The sequence below is a fragment of the Patella vulgata genome, chromosome 1 (assembly GCF_932274485.2).
Source record: "Patella vulgata chromosome 1, xgPatVulg1.2, whole genome shotgun sequence".
Classification (NCBI taxonomy): Eukaryota; Metazoa; Mollusca; class Gastropoda; family Patellidae; genus Patella; species Patella vulgata.
In genome coordinates, this window is record NC_065879.2 from 23,918,108 (window position 1) to 23,936,064 (window position 17,957).

A 17,957-nucleotide genomic window follows, 5' to 3' on the forward strand; every position below is an offset into this window, starting at 1 on the left:
CGAGGTTGGACAGGCGACCCTACTCCTTGTCACGTACAACCGGGGAATCGAAACCACACCAGTTGACTCAATGACAGACTTTATGGCACAGGGCGCACGTGCTAACCATTCAGCCATCCACCCCCCCCCCCCACATTTCTTGGAAAATGCTAGATCCAATCGTAGGATTCAAGAATACCACGATATGGCAACATGACGAAACAACTAAACAATTTTTGATTTAGATGGCTAAGTTTTATTTCCAAGAATCCGTTTGCGCGCGTGCGGCTCTTTATCAGTTGGGCGGGCGGGTGTGTGTGTGTGGGGGGGGGGGCAGATGCACACAAGCGTGCGTCGCTACCAGGACGTCAGAGAAGGAACGAATATGCCTGGTATAGACATCGACCTTGTATCGAGTGAACATGGCCAAATCTATTTGTTAAGGCCAGCTCAATTTTCGTCAAGGTCGCTAAGATGGTCTTGATGTTGGTCTTATCAAGTAGATCTAACCGAGTGACACCCACCTCCCCCCCACCTCTCTCTCTCTCTCTCTTTCTCTCTCTCTCTCTCTGGGTGTTATATTTTTATGTCGTCTAAATATTTGTTTTTTGGATGACAATAGAGTCTCTTTAATGCCCTAGAAAAGGACATGATTATGAATTTTGAAGATAAGACAACTGGTATAACCCACATTATTTTATGAAAGAAGATCACGCCATTTAACATTAGACATGGCTGAAAAGACAAAGTTTCTTGGATTAATAGACAAGGTTTATCCAGATGTTTTTAATCTATGTCCACCTGATGTTAACGAAAGAAAGCCTGGACAACTGCCCTACTCAGAAATCCAGAAATTCTATGACGAGGTAAATACATAATAAATACCATATAGTCATCTGGTTGATATACATTGCTTATTTTTAGTGAATCTATTCTCCTTTTTACTTCATGTTCTATTTTTCATGTTGTATAGGATCTGACGGGCTATACTATATACCGAAAAACTACCGGGAAACACCATGTTATACTGAATACCGGAAAACACCGGAAAAACACTAAATACCGGAAAACACACTAAATACCGGAAAACACACTAAATACCGGAAAACACCCTAAATAGGTAGCTCGGAGCCGGGGGGCAGTTTCACAAAAGTTCGTAACTTTAAGAAAAAAAACTACGTTAAGAAAAACTTACGAAAAAGATACGAATTATTTACGCCGGTTTCACAAAGGCCGGCGTAAGTTTTTTCTTAACTTTTTCTCGTATCTTTTTTCGTAAATACGTCACGAATGGTCGTGACGTCATGTTGCGTCACTTCATTCACACTTCTGTAAACATTCCCACGGACTGAATGTTGACAATGTCGGCATTATAGCCGTTATGTTTGATTTGATCCTTACCTTTTGAAACATAAACGACGAAATATATATTCCTTATATACACTAAGATTTAGCGGTGTATTTATGAATAAAATGCTATTTTCATGCCTGTTGTTTACTTGTTTTTGTTTGCTACGTCATAGCGCGTGACATATAGTACCATACGTCGTCTGTAAGTCTGCCAAAAGCCGAAATGGAACCAAAAAGGCGAAAACAAAATTGGAACCCGGCAGCTCTCGGTGTTTTAATTGAGGGGGTTGAACAGAATTATGGGATTCTGAAAGGAAAATTAAGCAGCAGTTTGGCAAGGTCATCAAAAGACGGATTATGGGAGAATATTTGTACAGTAAGTGTCGGTCTTTGCCGCGATAGGCTTACATACATGTAGTACAGGGCCTAGTAATAGCCTACTGCATTAATACTAATAGTAATACCATTAGCCATAGTCTTGTTTAATGAAAACTAGCGTACTGAGATTATTTTTCCTGAGCTCCTGTTTGTGATAAATTAAATACTATGTAAATGTTGTAGTATATGCTGGCTTACAACCGAAGGCCCACGAGGCCCTATACTTACTACGCTTCACTTCAGCCTGAGCCTGCAAAGCCTAGGCCTATAGCCTATAGGCATACCGGTACTAATCCGACCCTGGCCATTAAAGGGAATTTCATATCAATCGTGAAGTCTGAACACTAGTCTCAAATTTGTGAACAGCGTTAAAACAAGACGATAATTCGTACGTTTACCTGAGTTTAGAATCAGCTGTTGCTTGAACATTAATGGAATGAAACCCTTTCCTGCAGACGAACAGCGGCTAATTTTCTCCCGATGGTTCTATGATGGCAACTTGTGTACCATCAATCGTTCCCACTACATTTGGGAAGCCTGCTATTTGGTGAAAACCTTCCTTTGTAGAATTGATATCTTCCATGGAAGAATTTTAGTGAAACGCGATTTTTACGTAAGTTTACGTTACGATAAACTTACGCAAATTTTTCATCGTAAGTTGCTTTGTGAAACTGCCCCCTGGTCCTCTGGAAAACACCGGAAAAAACCTAACCCTAACTCCCCGCAAACAGAGGTTACCTCTTTAGGGTGTTTTCCGGTATTTAGTGTGTTTTCCGGTATTTAGTGTTTTTCCGGTATTCAGTATAACATGGTGTTTTCCGGTAGTTTTCGGTGTTTTCTGTTTTTTTTCGGTGTTTTCGGTGTTTTCCGGTATATAGTAATGCCGGATCTGACCGCTAACCGAAAGGTTTAGGTGATGGCAATATCGCGGTTTAATGGTACATGTATGTCAGCGTACCCCAAACAAACCCATCGCTTAGCATAGCTCCTTGGAAACAATTTAATAATAATTTTAGATGAGGTCCGATGTTATCAATACCACACCAATCACAGCATGTATAATCATATTTCTATAGGGATATATCGTTGTCAAAGATTTCTTCACACCAGAAGAATTAGAACCATGTCGTCAGGCCATAGAAGGTATGGTGGAACAGTTGGCACAAAAACTTTATAAAGCGGGAAAAATAAAACGTAAGTTTAGCTCTTTAACACATCGAATAGAATTGTATATAAATATAATAACAAGGACGAATAAGCATTATTTCCATTTATTGTACGACTCCTAGCCGATCTATTAATTTGTTTAATGTACGGAAACTAGAATCTGACACAGAGGCGTGCTGGGCGTATCCGCCTACCAAGCTCTTAGATCAGAAACGCAAGAAACAAAAGTAACCGGAAATTTTGATGATGCTCGAATCCGATGAGATGTCCAACTAGGGTTTATGTGGGCTGGGTGGCTGTGTGCCCTCCCTTCCGAAAAAGTACCCTCCCTTTGAAAAAGTGCCCTCTCTTCTGAAATAGTGCCACACATTCTGAAATTGTATCCTCCATTCTAAAAACAAGTACCATCGAAATTCTAGTCTCCTCAAACATTCCCATTCCCATTTTTCTGCTGCCACCCCCTCCCCCCTTGTCCTAACAAGATCCTGTGACACCAGTCAGCGCTTCTGGTGATCGACTTAATTTAGCTGGTATTTCTCTGAGCCCCAACACGCCTCTGATCTGACACAAAAAATATCTTTTTCAGATTTATATAGTGAGTATGGTCTGTTTCAAAGGTTGACTAAACTGGAGGAAGAACATCCTGGTTCAAACATATTATTGTTTAAATATCAAAAAATACCAAAGGTAGAAGAATTATTTTCTTTTGAATCGACTATCACGAATCTAATGTTCTAGAAAAGATAAACATTCCATCCATTTCCCCTAGCTAAACTGAGTCAAAGGTTGAATGGTATTTAAGAAACAGAATTTATAATATAGTTACCGACAGAGGTACTAGTTTGGAAGTCTTTCAGTTCTTAAAGAGCATATTTCAATATAGTTATACGGTAACCTATCTGTTTCTTGTAGTCGTTTAGAGATATTTGGTCCAATGATCGAATGTTAAATCTGCTAGAACAGATATTAGGACCTGATGTTGCAGGACATCCAACATGGAACCTCCGGACAAAAACACCTAAAAGTGAAGCCGTTAATATACCCTGGCACCAAGGTTTGTCATATTTTAAATTAACATAACTTCTACAAGATTCCTACACAGTAGTAGTTTAGTCCTAAATGTCTGACGTTTTGGTCAGTTTTCCGAACATTTAAATATTAGAAGTTGTTTCCAGAACAATCCTACTTATCATTATCGCATGCCGGTTGAAGATTTAGAAATATCTACACAACTGAGACTTTTTACGACAGAGTTTCAGTTTATAAAATGATGTCCGAGGGCGCAATATTATGTGTCTGCCACACGACCCACAGTAACAGATGGGCATCGATGGATTCCATCATACCAAAGTCAACGAGTGATACTAATTTGATATGGTTCCTCTTTAGAACTAACCAAACAATACTATAGTAGCTTTGACGGGGCCAGGGCCTTCAGTAACTGTGAAAAAACGTTGTGTGGCTCTGGATTTCGATATGGGTCTCCTTAGACCGAACTACGCCACTCAGGTAAGTAAAAAAATTCTGACCTGTAGTGTCAGAGATGGACAGAGATGAGGACAACATATTCCCACATTAAAATTACTAGTTCCCTCTGGAACGGTCTCTGAACGGACGAAGTCCTCTGACATCGTTATTGGTACGGTAAAATGGTTGCATGTATAAACTTAATTTATCATTTGTATATTATAAAAAAATTATCTTTAGATAGTGGATATTTTAGTTGGGAAAGTTATGATCATTTGATAGCGACAGCCTGGATACCATTCCTTGACGCCGTTCCAGAAAATGGGTGTATGCAGGTGGGTTTCATGATTTTCCATCTGTACTCAGTGTAAGTTACATTACTTGCATTTGAATTGATGAATCATAGCACACTGCATGGTGTATGTCTATTCATTATTCCGTTTGGTGCATAAAGGAAAAGTAGGACGTTAAACCCCATTTAGCTTTGTACCTAACGTCTCCTTCACACAATTTGTGGGTCATTTTGAGACTAATATACTGTTGTTTCTATTGCCACGTGGGAGGAGAATAATTAGGCCCTGGCAGTAGCCGTTTCAGTCTATTCTCCGTCGAATCCCAAGTGTCATCAGTTCGTTTGCGTGCAAGCTAACGTGAAGACCTCATTTTATTTACAATGGACAGGCGACCCTACTCCTTGTCACGTACAACCGGGGTGTCGAAACCACGCCTGTTGACTCAATGACAGGCCTTATGATACAGTGCGCTAACCATTCGGCCATCGAACCCCCACAGAGTTTTGAGAGGGATTAGAAGCAATTTTTTGTACGCAGGAAAGTATCTTTAAAAATCCCGAGATGGTTCTTGGACCATTCTAGTTGAGAGTACGTACAATGTCCCTAATTCCATTTGATTTACCATACCATAAGAATATTTAAATTTAGTATGTGAAATAGATGACCATTGGCAAACTACGACTCATAAACGTTCATATTAATTATTTTAGATGGCTAAAAATGGCCACAAAAGTGGTAAAGTTGCTAAGCATACCTGTTGTGTGGGCCCAACCTGGTATATACAACTTGAAGAAGAAGAGATGGCTAAAACCTTAGGTATGTCGTCACTTCTAAAATAACCATTGTCCCATGTGTTAGTTTTCTACAGGTTTGAATTCGATCAAATATTCTAAACATAAATTATAAATGTAAATGTGCATTACAGGCGTGAATCTTGAGAAGGATGTGAAAATCGAACCTGTACCGTATGGTGGATTCATTTTATTTCACAACCTTACTCCTCATAGAAGGTTTGATTATTTCTTTTTCAAAATGGCCGAAGTATTGTGTTGACGATACATTAAACCCACATCATTCTATTTTAACTCTCTTGTAATAACAGATTTTGTAAAACATTGAACGATCTCTTTACTTTCCCACTGCCAGGCAATAAAATACCAGTGAATGAATCAGACGTTCTGCTTATTTACACTATCCTCATCATCATATTTACTTTTGTTGGAATTTATCACTATTCACATTCAGAATTGCAACTAATCACAATTCGGAACTGCAGCTAATCACAATTCAGATTATTGAGAATTAAAACTATTCTTTATCATTGAGCTATAGTAAAGCTTCTTCGGAAAGATGAAGAGTTTGTGCAAAACGTTTTGGTAAAAACGAGAATAAATCCATCCTCTCTGTTAGGCCAACGACCAAAACGTCGTTTTGCAGTAATCTTTACACTGCCTGGGCTTGTTTTGCATCAAATGATATTTTTCCCAGGCTTTTTTTTGTCTCTTTCAGTTTGATCAATGTATCCAATGATATAAGATGGAGTGTGGATCTAAGATGGCAGTCACCACATTATGATATGGGATTCTATAACATAGGGGATGGTATTGTCTTCAGATCTAAAAATGATCCACAACTAAAACCGGATTGGGACAAGTTTCTATCGGTTGATAGGAAGGTCATGTGGCAAAAAACACATATGGTTGATGTAAGATTTCTTTTTCTGTGATGGGGATCACGTGGCTAAGTGGGTAAGACGCTGGCTCGCTAGCCTGGAGGTCGGGTGTTCGATCCCTGCATTGGCCGAGAAAGTTCATCCAGATTTTCCGGCGTGGTTTCCCCTTGTCAGTGATGCAGGACGGAGGGCCTGACAAGGACAGCTGTCTAGTCGTTCGGATGGGACGAAAAACCGAGGTCCCGTGTACATATTGGCGTGCACGTAAAAGATCCCTTGGCAGTTGGAATTCGATATAAGAGTAGGCCGTAGAGCCGCTGCCCTGGCAAAATTTCCCTCATAGCACACTGTATGGCGCATGCCCGTCTTCATTATCCCAGTTTAGGAGCAGAACAGTAGGACGTTAAACCCCATTTCATTTCATTTTTCTGTGATGGGTAGGGTCGAGGGTGTTTATGTGGTAAGACAGTGAACTCGCAGTCGTCGTGAGTGAAAAAGAAACTTTGGGATTTTTTTAAAGCCCGATTCCCACTTGTCAGGGCTGCCAAGTAAAGTGTGTCTAGTAATTCGGATGATACGAAAAACTGATGTAACCGTGTCCAAAATCTACCACACGCATTGTCGATGTAGTCTCAAATAACTATAAAGGTAAAGTGTCTACAAAACGTTAAACCCCATTCAATAATGTTTCTGTATGTCACGAATTCTTATATTTTACAGTATGATCCCAACGATGAATTTGATTCTCGGTTGACTGGTCCATGGATTGGAAAGTGGGAAATCGTCAATCACAATCGACACACACAAGCTTTTAAATTTACACAATAAAACTGCTTTTCTGAATACCAATGATAAAGTGTTAGTTCATGTATTTGATTGAGTTCTAAATGGAAAGCTAAGAATTTTACCCAATAGACGATTCATGGTGTATTAAAGACAAGTAAAATGAAATTTGAACTATAAAAACGAAACGAAATAGGATCTGTGTTTTAATCAGCTTGCCTAATGCCCACTGTTAGTTTGGTGTAGGCAGATATTGTCATTTTTCCAGTAACTGTATAGAAAGGATTAGTTATTTCTTTGCGTGTCATATTCGTATTCTTCGGCGACGCCATTGCTATGGTCATAACCCAGTGGCGGGAAACATGCTCGTGTCCACATCTGATTTAAATCGATTAGTAAATTGATACCACTAATATGTACTAAGCATCTGTTATTTGAACCATTCATAACATACTCGCCTTGTTTTGTTTTGCTTAAGTTTCGTATAAACATTGAATTCATTGGTTTTTATTTTTACGAAACTACAGAGAAATAATTCCACCTGGCGGAATACACAAACAATTGTTATACCAAACAAAATCATCGATTTAGTTTTAAATTTAAAACGATGTACCTGGAATGTGTAATAATGAAGCAACGGGTTTCTAGTCAAGAGGCAAACAATAACAGGGGTTGGGGTGGGGTGGGGCTAAGTTACTTTCACTAGAGTTCCATGCTCGAAATCGAACAAATACGGGTTCTGCGGGTGGCAACCATACCCACCCATAGTTATTCCGTTGGCGATTCGCAATATGATATATGCACCAATTCAGCAGCAAATTATGAAAAAAATCCTCAGCAAATATTTTCCACTCGTGTTATAGCAGTGATTCAATAAAAAAACTAAAAGTTCAGATGAAAGAGATAAAAAAAAAAAAATCAGGCAGATGTTTTAGCCTTATTCTTCAATACCACACGCCTAATAATTACATGAAGGCTAATACCAGGGCTAAGTTTGATATACAATTTGCCCCGAGCGTAAAATCCTAGTAACCTTTTTAGCTGTGTACAGGTGTTGAAAGGACAATAGGTTCACAATCTTCTTTCTCATCTCTCAATAACTCATCGATAAATCCGTCAATTATTAGCTATATTAATATCTATATACACCTAGAACACATTGTACTTTGGTGCTTGTTTTAGAGTATTTAACAGCATCGTTTGTTTAAAATTGGCTTTGTCCAAACCATATTCATACACTGTTTGTTTCATGTTTTATTGAACCATTTGGCTGCATTGCCCATTAATCTGTTGCTGATAGTTAACGACAAATGAAACGCCAGTGGAGGCAAGGGTGCACGTTAAAACTTTGAATGCCAAATGAACATTTTGTAAGTTCAGCATAATTGATCAATAAATACATACAAGGAGGCTACAAAGTTCACAATTGTCTACCGTGAGTCCCATCAGAAGACTTCTTCACATCGCAACAATCTGTTAATTATAACAAATACATGCAGACTTTATCAACACCGATAAGCTTTTTTTAGCTATGGATTATCTGCCCCTATCGACAATCACTGCAGAAAACTCAAAGATTATTCGTCGAAGGGTAATCCAAAATGGCCACCAAAAAATCGTTGATGTGCTGAGGCATAAAACATAAACTATAGAAGACATTTTACCCCAATTCATGTTTTGTATAGCGGTATACGCCGTACTCGGGGCGTTCTTTTTGTCGTTATTATTATAGTCAGTGTTTTACATGGTCGTTCACGGTTCGTTAACAGGTTAAATTAAACTTATGCACATTATTTGATGTATATAGATGGTAGAGATACGATTGTTTTTCTAATCGCTGTACATCCACCGCTAGTCTGACATGCATGATTGACAATTATTAATTACATTATGTACTCGCTAACAATGACGTTGGTATGATTAGGAATCGCGCACAAATAAATTTCTATTCTCTCCCAATAATGGGAGATTGGTTGATAGACGAATGGTTAAACGCATGCGCTTTAGATCAAAAGGTCTATCACTGAGTCCCACCTCGTGATTTTCTTTCCGGCTCCTCCACCACACCTGCTAAAGACCCTATATAATATTATGCGCAAGCGAATTATTTAAATAAAACTGAACTATAGATAAGTCCAGAAATGACATATAGTTTGTGTCGAGTGGACGTTTTACTCCACCCCCCACCCTTCATCTCCCAGTCTTTCAATTGTAATAAATTTCTTTTCTGAAAGGCGTGCATGTAGTTAAAGATACAGATTATTTGTGTATATAGGGCCACCATTCATCTAATCCATTCATCTGTCGTCCTGCATCCGTCCACAGATCACTCTGCAGATCTTTACTATTTTTTTAAAAAAAATTTTGTTGTAAAATTCACAAGGATTGTTCAAAAGATCAAAAGGAAGACCCCATACCCTAATGAAATTCAATTTTTCTTCCGATCGCATATCGCGGAGTTATCCTTGTAAAACTGATTTAAAGGAGCTAAATCGCTAATATTTGGGACCTAGAAATTGACCCAAATGGGCCGCAACGCATATAATAATGTAATCTGATTGTATATAAACTGATTTACATTACATTTATTGTTTCCGTTTTGACTCTAATTTCAAATCAGTTATGTCCAGCGAAATACGGCATGTGTCTCAACCCTATAGCAATTTCTAGCGTCTAAAACGCACTATGGTACACGATTCGTGTACCAATGGTAAAATGTTTATTTTGTCTTAAATATTGGATATCAGAAGCTTGCCTTTTCCTGGTGAGATCACAACATCAATGTTGATTTGAATTGACAAATAATTCGTATTTTCAACGTGTAAGACTTTGTATGATATTGAGTTAGAGACTTAGCTACTTTAAATTCAGTAATTAGTGTCCTTCGTGGAAATGACTTGATTATGTTTCAAAGACAATTCGAATATCAATTTTTGGTTAATATCCATATTAAATTGACGTCTGTTCAAACTACGATGGTTAAAGATTTTTTTCTCAATAGTCAAATAAAGTTAATTTAAAAAAACTTGAATTATTTACGAAATATTAACTCGGGCTGTACTAACAGATATATTTCGGATAAATAAAATTATGACGGTATTTTTTTCGGATAGGTGAGAAAAAAAATGAATATGACGCACTTCAAATATTTCTTGTGAGTACACGGACGCTAATACCTAAACGATAAACAAACAGAAAATGGCCGGTTTTAACATAATTAACGGCAAAAATGTTCCTATATATTAGCATCTGGTCTTTTAAATTCCTTTCACACACAATCACAATATTAATACATACAAGTTAAATAATTAAACTATGAGAAAATCACAGCCACGAGCAGGTACATTTTCCACTTATCGATACTTATCAGGCACGTGCCGCCAACAGGGGGGTGGGGCTACTGATTTAATTGGCAGTCGATCACCTGTCATGAAAGACGTGATATTAATTCCCGTGTAAGTTCTTGCGATGTACATCCAGATTTAATTTACTGACAACTCGACAGTAATTGACAATATCAGTATTTTATTAAATTAGTAAAACTATAGTAGCAATAAATTTGGTTAATACAATCGCAATTCGGTGAGTGAAGTTGCAGGTGTGAAACAAAGAACAGTGGCAAAACTGGTAAGTTACATTTGTATGACATAAGTTTTAAAGATTTACAGAACTCATAAATATTTATGCAACAAATTACTAAACCAGCAATTCTTAGACAGTCTCCCTTACCAATATAATAATAATAAAAGTTAAAACACAGCATCTCTTCGACATTCAATAGCAAATAAAAGGTAAAGTAAAATTAAAAATAGAATTAATATAAAAAATAGACATTAATTATAATTGAAATAATAATAATATTTGTTTTATTTTTTTTTTAAAGAAAAACAACATTTTTTGGCACATTTTAAATAATTAACACAAATCTTAGAATTTCTCAATAGATAAATAAATAGAAAGAAAAAAAGAAGATAAATAAAAAATATATTAATGAAATTATATATAATTGAAATTGTATATTATATTCATATTGATCTCTCTAAATAATTATTTATAGGCCTATACCTGATAAACATTAAAATTGACGATTAAGCATAATAATTGTTTAACTGGATATTTTTTAACATTACAGATGAAATTATGGATAATCCTATGCTTAATCCAAATCTGATGGGAATGGTTTCTGTAAATCCTAATATGATGGGGTTTTCTCCTTTTATGGCTCATCAACAATTCGACAACAGTCCAGCCAATAAAATGTCCAGAGAATATTTCCACAGGATATGGAGTATGTTTTTCTTAAAGACTTTATTTTTTATGATTTTTTATTTTTATTTTAAACATTTTGGGGGTCTTCCTTTTTTATTTCTATTTCACATTTTTCATTTTACTATCAATTTGTAAGCGAAGTAAATCGGTTTGGTTGGTGATAAAATGACATTTTACGATGTGAAATTATAGCGTTTTTTACCTCTACAGTTTCGAATTATCGATTCTATAAAGTTCATTCAAATTCTTTAAAAACAAAGTGGCAGAGAAGTGTAATATATCAGAGAAGGAGCATCGTTCTCCGTTGACAAAATTGTGTGTTTTCACGCGACACCTTGCCAATTCGATCACGACTAACTTATAGCATTGATAATGAAAAGTTTAAGGTGAGGTGATTTTAACCACATTTTGTTATTATATCTGTGTATAGTAAATATTTGGATTAATGGGCTGGGAAAACCCCCAATGAGGTTTTAATGAGGTTATTCAATTAACTTGATAACAGAAATAAATGTATTTGGATACATCTCATCATATTATGTAAATTTAATTATTGTGTCCATTTACATAATTTTATTGTTTACCCAGGTAATAAATTTGTGCTACGAACTGGAAAATTTAATATCGAAAGTAAAAATATCGCCATTACGGTCACGGTCGTCAATTTGAACACAGCGAAGTGTGTTTATATCGTAGAGACTGCTCCAACGACGAACAGTCTTCTGATAGAATTGCGGTTAACATTTAAATTATTGTGAACATACTATATTTATAATCACTTTCAGCCTTTAGTTTTATTTTTAGGTCATAAGAAATATGATACATTTACTTAAAAAGACGTTTTGGGGATGCACTAGATGGCCCAATTAACCCCGACAAAACTCTTTTATGGATGTTATTTCAGTTTTCTTCACGTATAAATCACAATAACATGTTTACAATATTTCAGACCTGAAAACAAACAATAAATAATATAAACGTAGTCTATAAACAATAAAACGCAGGATTGTCAAAAAGCCTATTAAATTTGTTAATTTTTTTTTATTAAAATCGATTAATTCTATAGTAATTAAGCTCTGGTCATTTAAAGTTCTCGTTGCTTTCTTTCTCTTCGTTATCTATCTTGATAATGAATTGGTTAGCTTTTGAAGAAAAACTTGTTGACATTCATGAATATCGAGATTGGGATGACAACAAAACGTATCGATTTTATTTATTCTAACGAACAACTTTCAAATTCACATGTTGTTAAATTTGAGTAAGGTAATAATTCGGGAGCTTGTTAGGCCCCGTATATGTCTAAATCTATAAACAGGCATTTAAGTTCGTCTCAAATTTGAATGAATCTATAAACGTTATCCTACCGATTCAGACATCATTTTATTTTCTCAATTAAATACCTTAATCTTCATCTGATCTTATCATAAGGGCAATGTGTATGAATATAACAATAAAAAATAATAAACAGCCTTCTGTGTCTGTATATTAAAAAATAATATAGACTTATTATAGTATAATATATAGATTATAATTTAACAGCTGTTAATAAGGTCACGTGCGTGATATACTTATACCCTACCTACCATATCCTATCAATATTTGTATTTTGTTTATTAATAAAGAAGCATTGTTCCCAATTATTCTCTTGTTCTTAGATTCAATACATCTCAAACAATTTGTTTGTTTTACATGTACATGAAAGTCGTTTCAAAATCGCACAAGTCAGCTACAATGGGTGCGTAATGATCCACCCTGCTTTCCTATTCGATAATTATCTAGCAGTTTTTCCACAAAAATCAATATGTGCCACGTGATAATTAATATTAAGTATATTTGTTCACAAGTCAGTGGTTGTTTGGTAATATACAGTAAATTGCGATATTTCTCAACTTAGTCAAGCCTTCAGCAGAATAACAGACCTCAGTACAACTTTAGTAAGCATCAGTAACGATTGAATATTGAGTTTAGATAAATATCGTTCTGTGGCAGTTTGGATTCAGATCATAAGATTCAACGTAAAATGACCTTTAGATTCAGATAAAATGCCAACCCTCAGATCATGGGTTCAGCGTAAAATAAACTTTTAATTCAGATAAACATCACAACCTGAATTCACATAGGGATCACTCCTTGGGCTTTGAGATAACGATCTATCAATGAACTTTGAAAAGAGATTAAGAACGGTTCGCGGGACTTTGAATTATGATCCAGTTAGGTCCACGCAACTTTGATACGAGATCGAGATAGTTCCATGATATCCATTTATGTCCATGGAACTTTATACATGTATACATGTATAAAGATCAAAATACGCCAAATGTGACTGAATTGGGGTCAATGTTCAAGATAATTCCACACATTTTAGCTTGTTCTTTTGGACTTGAATAGAAATTCAGAGAGGCATGCCCATTGAGACTTTGAATTGAAATAAAGAAAGGTCAAGGCGGGTATGAACTCGCGTATAAAGATCGAGATGTACCGAAACAAATACAGAATATGTCTAATAAACATCATAAATACAACTTTTTTTGTAAAACGCAAAGTGTAGTCTAGCAGGCTTGTTATCCCTATTAAGGCGAAGGAACTGGTTTGCCGCATAGCCAAGAACAAACGCCATCCTACCATAACTATTTTACAAGGTCAAATCTTTCAGATCGTTATCAAATAAAACAGCAATGTACCTTAAATTGTTCGAAACTACATTGATCTTTGGAATTTTTATGTGGTGGTACTAATTATCAAAGTTAATTTTTTTCTAAATTCAGATCGTTTATATGACCCGTTGGTGTTTCGTTGTAACAGTATAGGAGGAAGTAAACCAAAGGTAGCAACACCTAGCGTCGTTTCAAAAATAGAAGATCTGAAACGAGATAATCCTACCATGTTCGCCTGGGAGATTCGTGATAGACTTCTTACCGATAGTAAGTTTTTATTTATTCTTTCAAAAATGACAGAAATTTTGAGGCCATAATCAGAAATAATCTTCCCGGGTCAAGGTAACACAGTCCTATATTTCATTCCAAGGTATTAATAATACTCTTATCACTATATGATCAGAAGTGAGAGATTTGGATTCTCTATTATAAGTATGGCGGTCATCGTCGACGAGGCGGGATATATCAACGCCTTTAGAACAACAGGCACCTCTTATTTATTTGTGACGTTTACATTTTTGTTGTAAATTTGTATGCGATTAATATTTTTAGCATGGCCGAGACACTAACTGACCATATGATATCTTTTTTTTCTTCAGATATTTGCGTTGCTTCCAATGTACCTAGCGTCAGTTCCATCAATAGAATTCTACGTAACAGATCAGCGGAACGAGCTGCTGCAGAATACGCCAAAATGGCGTCACAAGTTTTACATCCAGTGTATTCACCTTGGTGGAACTCTTCAATTTTAACCGCCCCAGCATCACCGGTGGCGCAAGGGATGTGTATGAAGCCTCGTCTTCCATGGCCACCTGAACAAGACGAAGAAGATAACCAACACGGTTCCCATAACGAAGGTAAAGTTCAATGAATTAGAAATAGTCATCAGAGATTTTAATATTCTACGCCAAATATGACCTAACTACCTTTTTCGAGTTATTTTTTTTAAAATAGGGTTTATAGAGGTGGCTATAATTTGAGATAGCTTCATTCTCCAATACTGATCAATCAACCCGATTTTGTCCTGTTCCTTCATATAAGAAATTTAAAGCTCGACCTTTATGGACTGGTATCGCTGCCAATATTAAATGCTCTGCTAAAATTCAAAAGTACAACGTACAAAGTCCTAATACCGGTAATGATGAAATCAAAATATTTCTAAGGCCAAAGTTAAATATGGCGAGTGTAATGTCAAAATATCGTGTTATACACAATGTACATCATTGGAAAGAATGTTTCTATGGTTCTTTGAATTTATCAGTTATTTCCTGGCATATTCATAATTACGTACTTTAGAAGAGAAAGAAAAATCCCCGTTGTTTTATTAACAATAGACTATGCTTTCAACTTATTTGTCGAAGGCTCGGATAAGCCATACCAATTACGAGATTTCGTTGCAGTGACGGTCGTCCAGCGAATTTCTTATAATGTACCAGCTTGATTTCCACTTATGGTGTGGTGAATACCCTTATAGTGTGCTGACTTATAGTATGCAGGTTGATATCGACGTCCTTTCCATATAATAAAAGGTTAATAAGTCACGTGATACATATGCATAATATCAAAGATAGTGCTGTGTGTAAGATGCCATGTAGACACATAAAAAAAGCATTTTCCAATAAAACATTTGTCATTTGACACATTACTTTTGGCGTTTTATATTAAACTTTTTTGCCTTAGAGGTATTTTGACCTTATAATTACCGGTATTAGGACTTTGTACTTTTTACACATAATCAATGGAAAAGACATTTTGGCAGAACATTTAATATTGGCAGCCATACCCCCCCCCCCCATAGGACCTTAGGCTTACATAATGTACAACTGGGTACCCAATAGACCTTTAGTAATAATGAATTAGGAAATAAAACATGTAAATTAATAACAGATATAATGGTTTACATACAATACACAGCATGGGTTGTTGGAAAGCAATATAACAGCGAATTACTTTAATAAAAGAACATTTACCAAGAGACAAGATACGATAAAAACAATTCTCGGCTGGGATAATTTAAATAAATCCAATATGGAAACGAGATAGATACGTTCGTATTCAATTTCACACGCAAACTATAGAATTTCCATTTCACCATATTATCAAAAAATGTTATAGTTGGTGTCATACTACAGTCAGTGTATATTACCTGTCTTTCAGAACCCGCCGATTGTCCACCGCTAGAAGAATCATTTGATAGTCGCCAAAAATTACGGAGAAATCGTACCACTTTTACTCAAGTTCAACTGGATATTTTGGAAAGGGAATTTGAAAGGTCACATTATCCAGGAGTAGTTACCAGAGAAGACCTTGCTACCAAAACAAACTTATCCGAGGCAAGAGTTCAGGTAATGGCTGGAATAAAAATTTGATAACAAAAAAGGGTTAACTCAGCACTATACAACCCGTACGACTAGAAAGTGTTTTTTTCTTGATTCTCAAAGGCGTACGGGCTCGATGATTGTTGGGGGGGGGGAGAACCTAAAATGCCCGAAAAAAATTCGGGTTACAAACGGCCGTACCGGTCGTCCGGGAGAGGCGGAGGAGCGGAGATTGCCGTGTAGTGGGAACCTCACTCGGCAAACCTCAACAGATTCCAGTACCCTACATCTAAATGTAGGATACCGGAATCTGCCGAGGTTTGCCGAGTGGTGGGAACCTAGCATTATGACGGTTGTATTAACATCTTCTATTTCTATTATAACACCTCACTGGTTTGCACGAATAAAATGAATAGTCAGACCTTTTATGCCTCGTAACGCCTTCGCATGTGTGGAAATAAAATAGATATATTTAAATAACTTCCTTGTTGAATAGTATGCCAAAAACAATATATAATATAAAGAAGACGGTGTGTGAAATTGTATTATAACATCAACCATAAATGCATGGTTGGTGCAATTCATTATTTATACGTTTGGACATAGAAACATATACAGTATATATTTCTATGGTTTGGATCATGACGTGAATTTTACTGATATTTTCCAGTGCTAGTTAGCAACACAACGAAATACAACAAAGGCGAATATTATGAATTGGCACAACAATTTTATTGCCCGGTCTCCCATCCATAAATGAACCCATATGAAAGATAACAAAAGCCATTACAAAATAAAGTATGAACTTAGAATGTACATAGTAGTGATAAACCATTTCCTCGGCAAAAATATCAACGCGCCTTTATTGTCATCGATTTTAACATCCTTTATTTTTTAACACACCTTTCTGTTGTATTTTAACAGGTCTGGTTTTCCAATCGAAGAGCTAAATGGCGTCGCCATCAAAGGTTGAAGCTTCTACAGGGAACGGGACCTTACCTGTTTCAATATCCATCGTTCGACATCAACCGAGAAGTCGTAAATCATCCTTTGAATTTAATACAAGCTAGACACGGTTCCCCCATTGAGACGCCATTTTCTCCTGATCTCCCACCGAATTTTTCACCCTTCACTCCGTCCGCAAATCAACCCAAGCAGTTCTCATCACAAGAATCATACATTCCGCTAAATTTAAAAATTTCGCCGTCGCCGTCGCTTACTCTCGGCGGAGGAACATCTGCGTTTGAACCTCCCCCAAAAAGAACTGTTGAAAACACGACGCCCTCAGATACAGAAGAAAACAAGACGAATAGCACCATTATTGATATTGGAAATGAATTAACCGAATAAAGTTGTTTTTAAAAAAGATTACTATTTTGTGTCCTTCTAGGCGATTATCTCTATATTTAGGCCTGCAGCCAAAATTTCTAGCTTGCTTAGAAACACAATTCCGCTACAAGGTCCTCCCTACTAAACAAACTATACATTTTGGAAAGCTTATAACACCATGAACACAAATCTAGAGAGTTCCAACCAAAATGTTTGCAATAACTCGATTTCGGGCCAGATGAAAATTGTGATAATTATCAAGTAAATGCTATATTTATGCTAACAATTGTAAAGTTGA

The 17,957-nt window shown here is 36.3% G+C and overlaps 2 protein-coding genes across 2 annotated transcripts; both read left to right on the top strand.

Moving 5' to 3' along the window:
• Window positions 1-453: 453 nt before the first annotated feature.
• LOC126827284 (phytanoyl-CoA dioxygenase, peroxisomal) lies at window positions 454-7,542 on the top strand. Its single transcript, XM_050556565.2, has 10 exons — window positions 454-464; window positions 686-845; window positions 2,784-2,901; window positions 3,461-3,561; window positions 3,787-3,928; window positions 4,582-4,676; window positions 5,345-5,450; window positions 5,560-5,644; window positions 6,144-6,339; window positions 7,027-7,542. The coding sequence occupies exons 1-10, from the start codon at window positions 454-456 to the stop codon at window positions 7,132-7,134; spliced, it is 1,122 nt and encodes a 373-aa protein (XP_050412522.2). The 3' UTR covers window positions 7,135-7,542.
• Window positions 7,543-11,346: 3,804 nt separating this feature from the next.
• On the top strand, window positions 11,347-17,680 carry LOC126811527 (paired box protein 6 homolog). The gene is made up of 6 exons (XM_056098432.1): window positions 11,347-11,377; window positions 14,124-14,279; window positions 14,612-14,744; window positions 15,927-15,931; window positions 16,170-16,357; window positions 17,255-17,680. The coding sequence occupies exons 1-6, from the start codon at window positions 11,347-11,349 to the stop codon at window positions 17,678-17,680; spliced, it is 939 nt and encodes a 312-aa protein (XP_055954407.1).
• The last annotated feature ends 277 nt before the right edge of the window (window positions 17,681-17,957 follow it).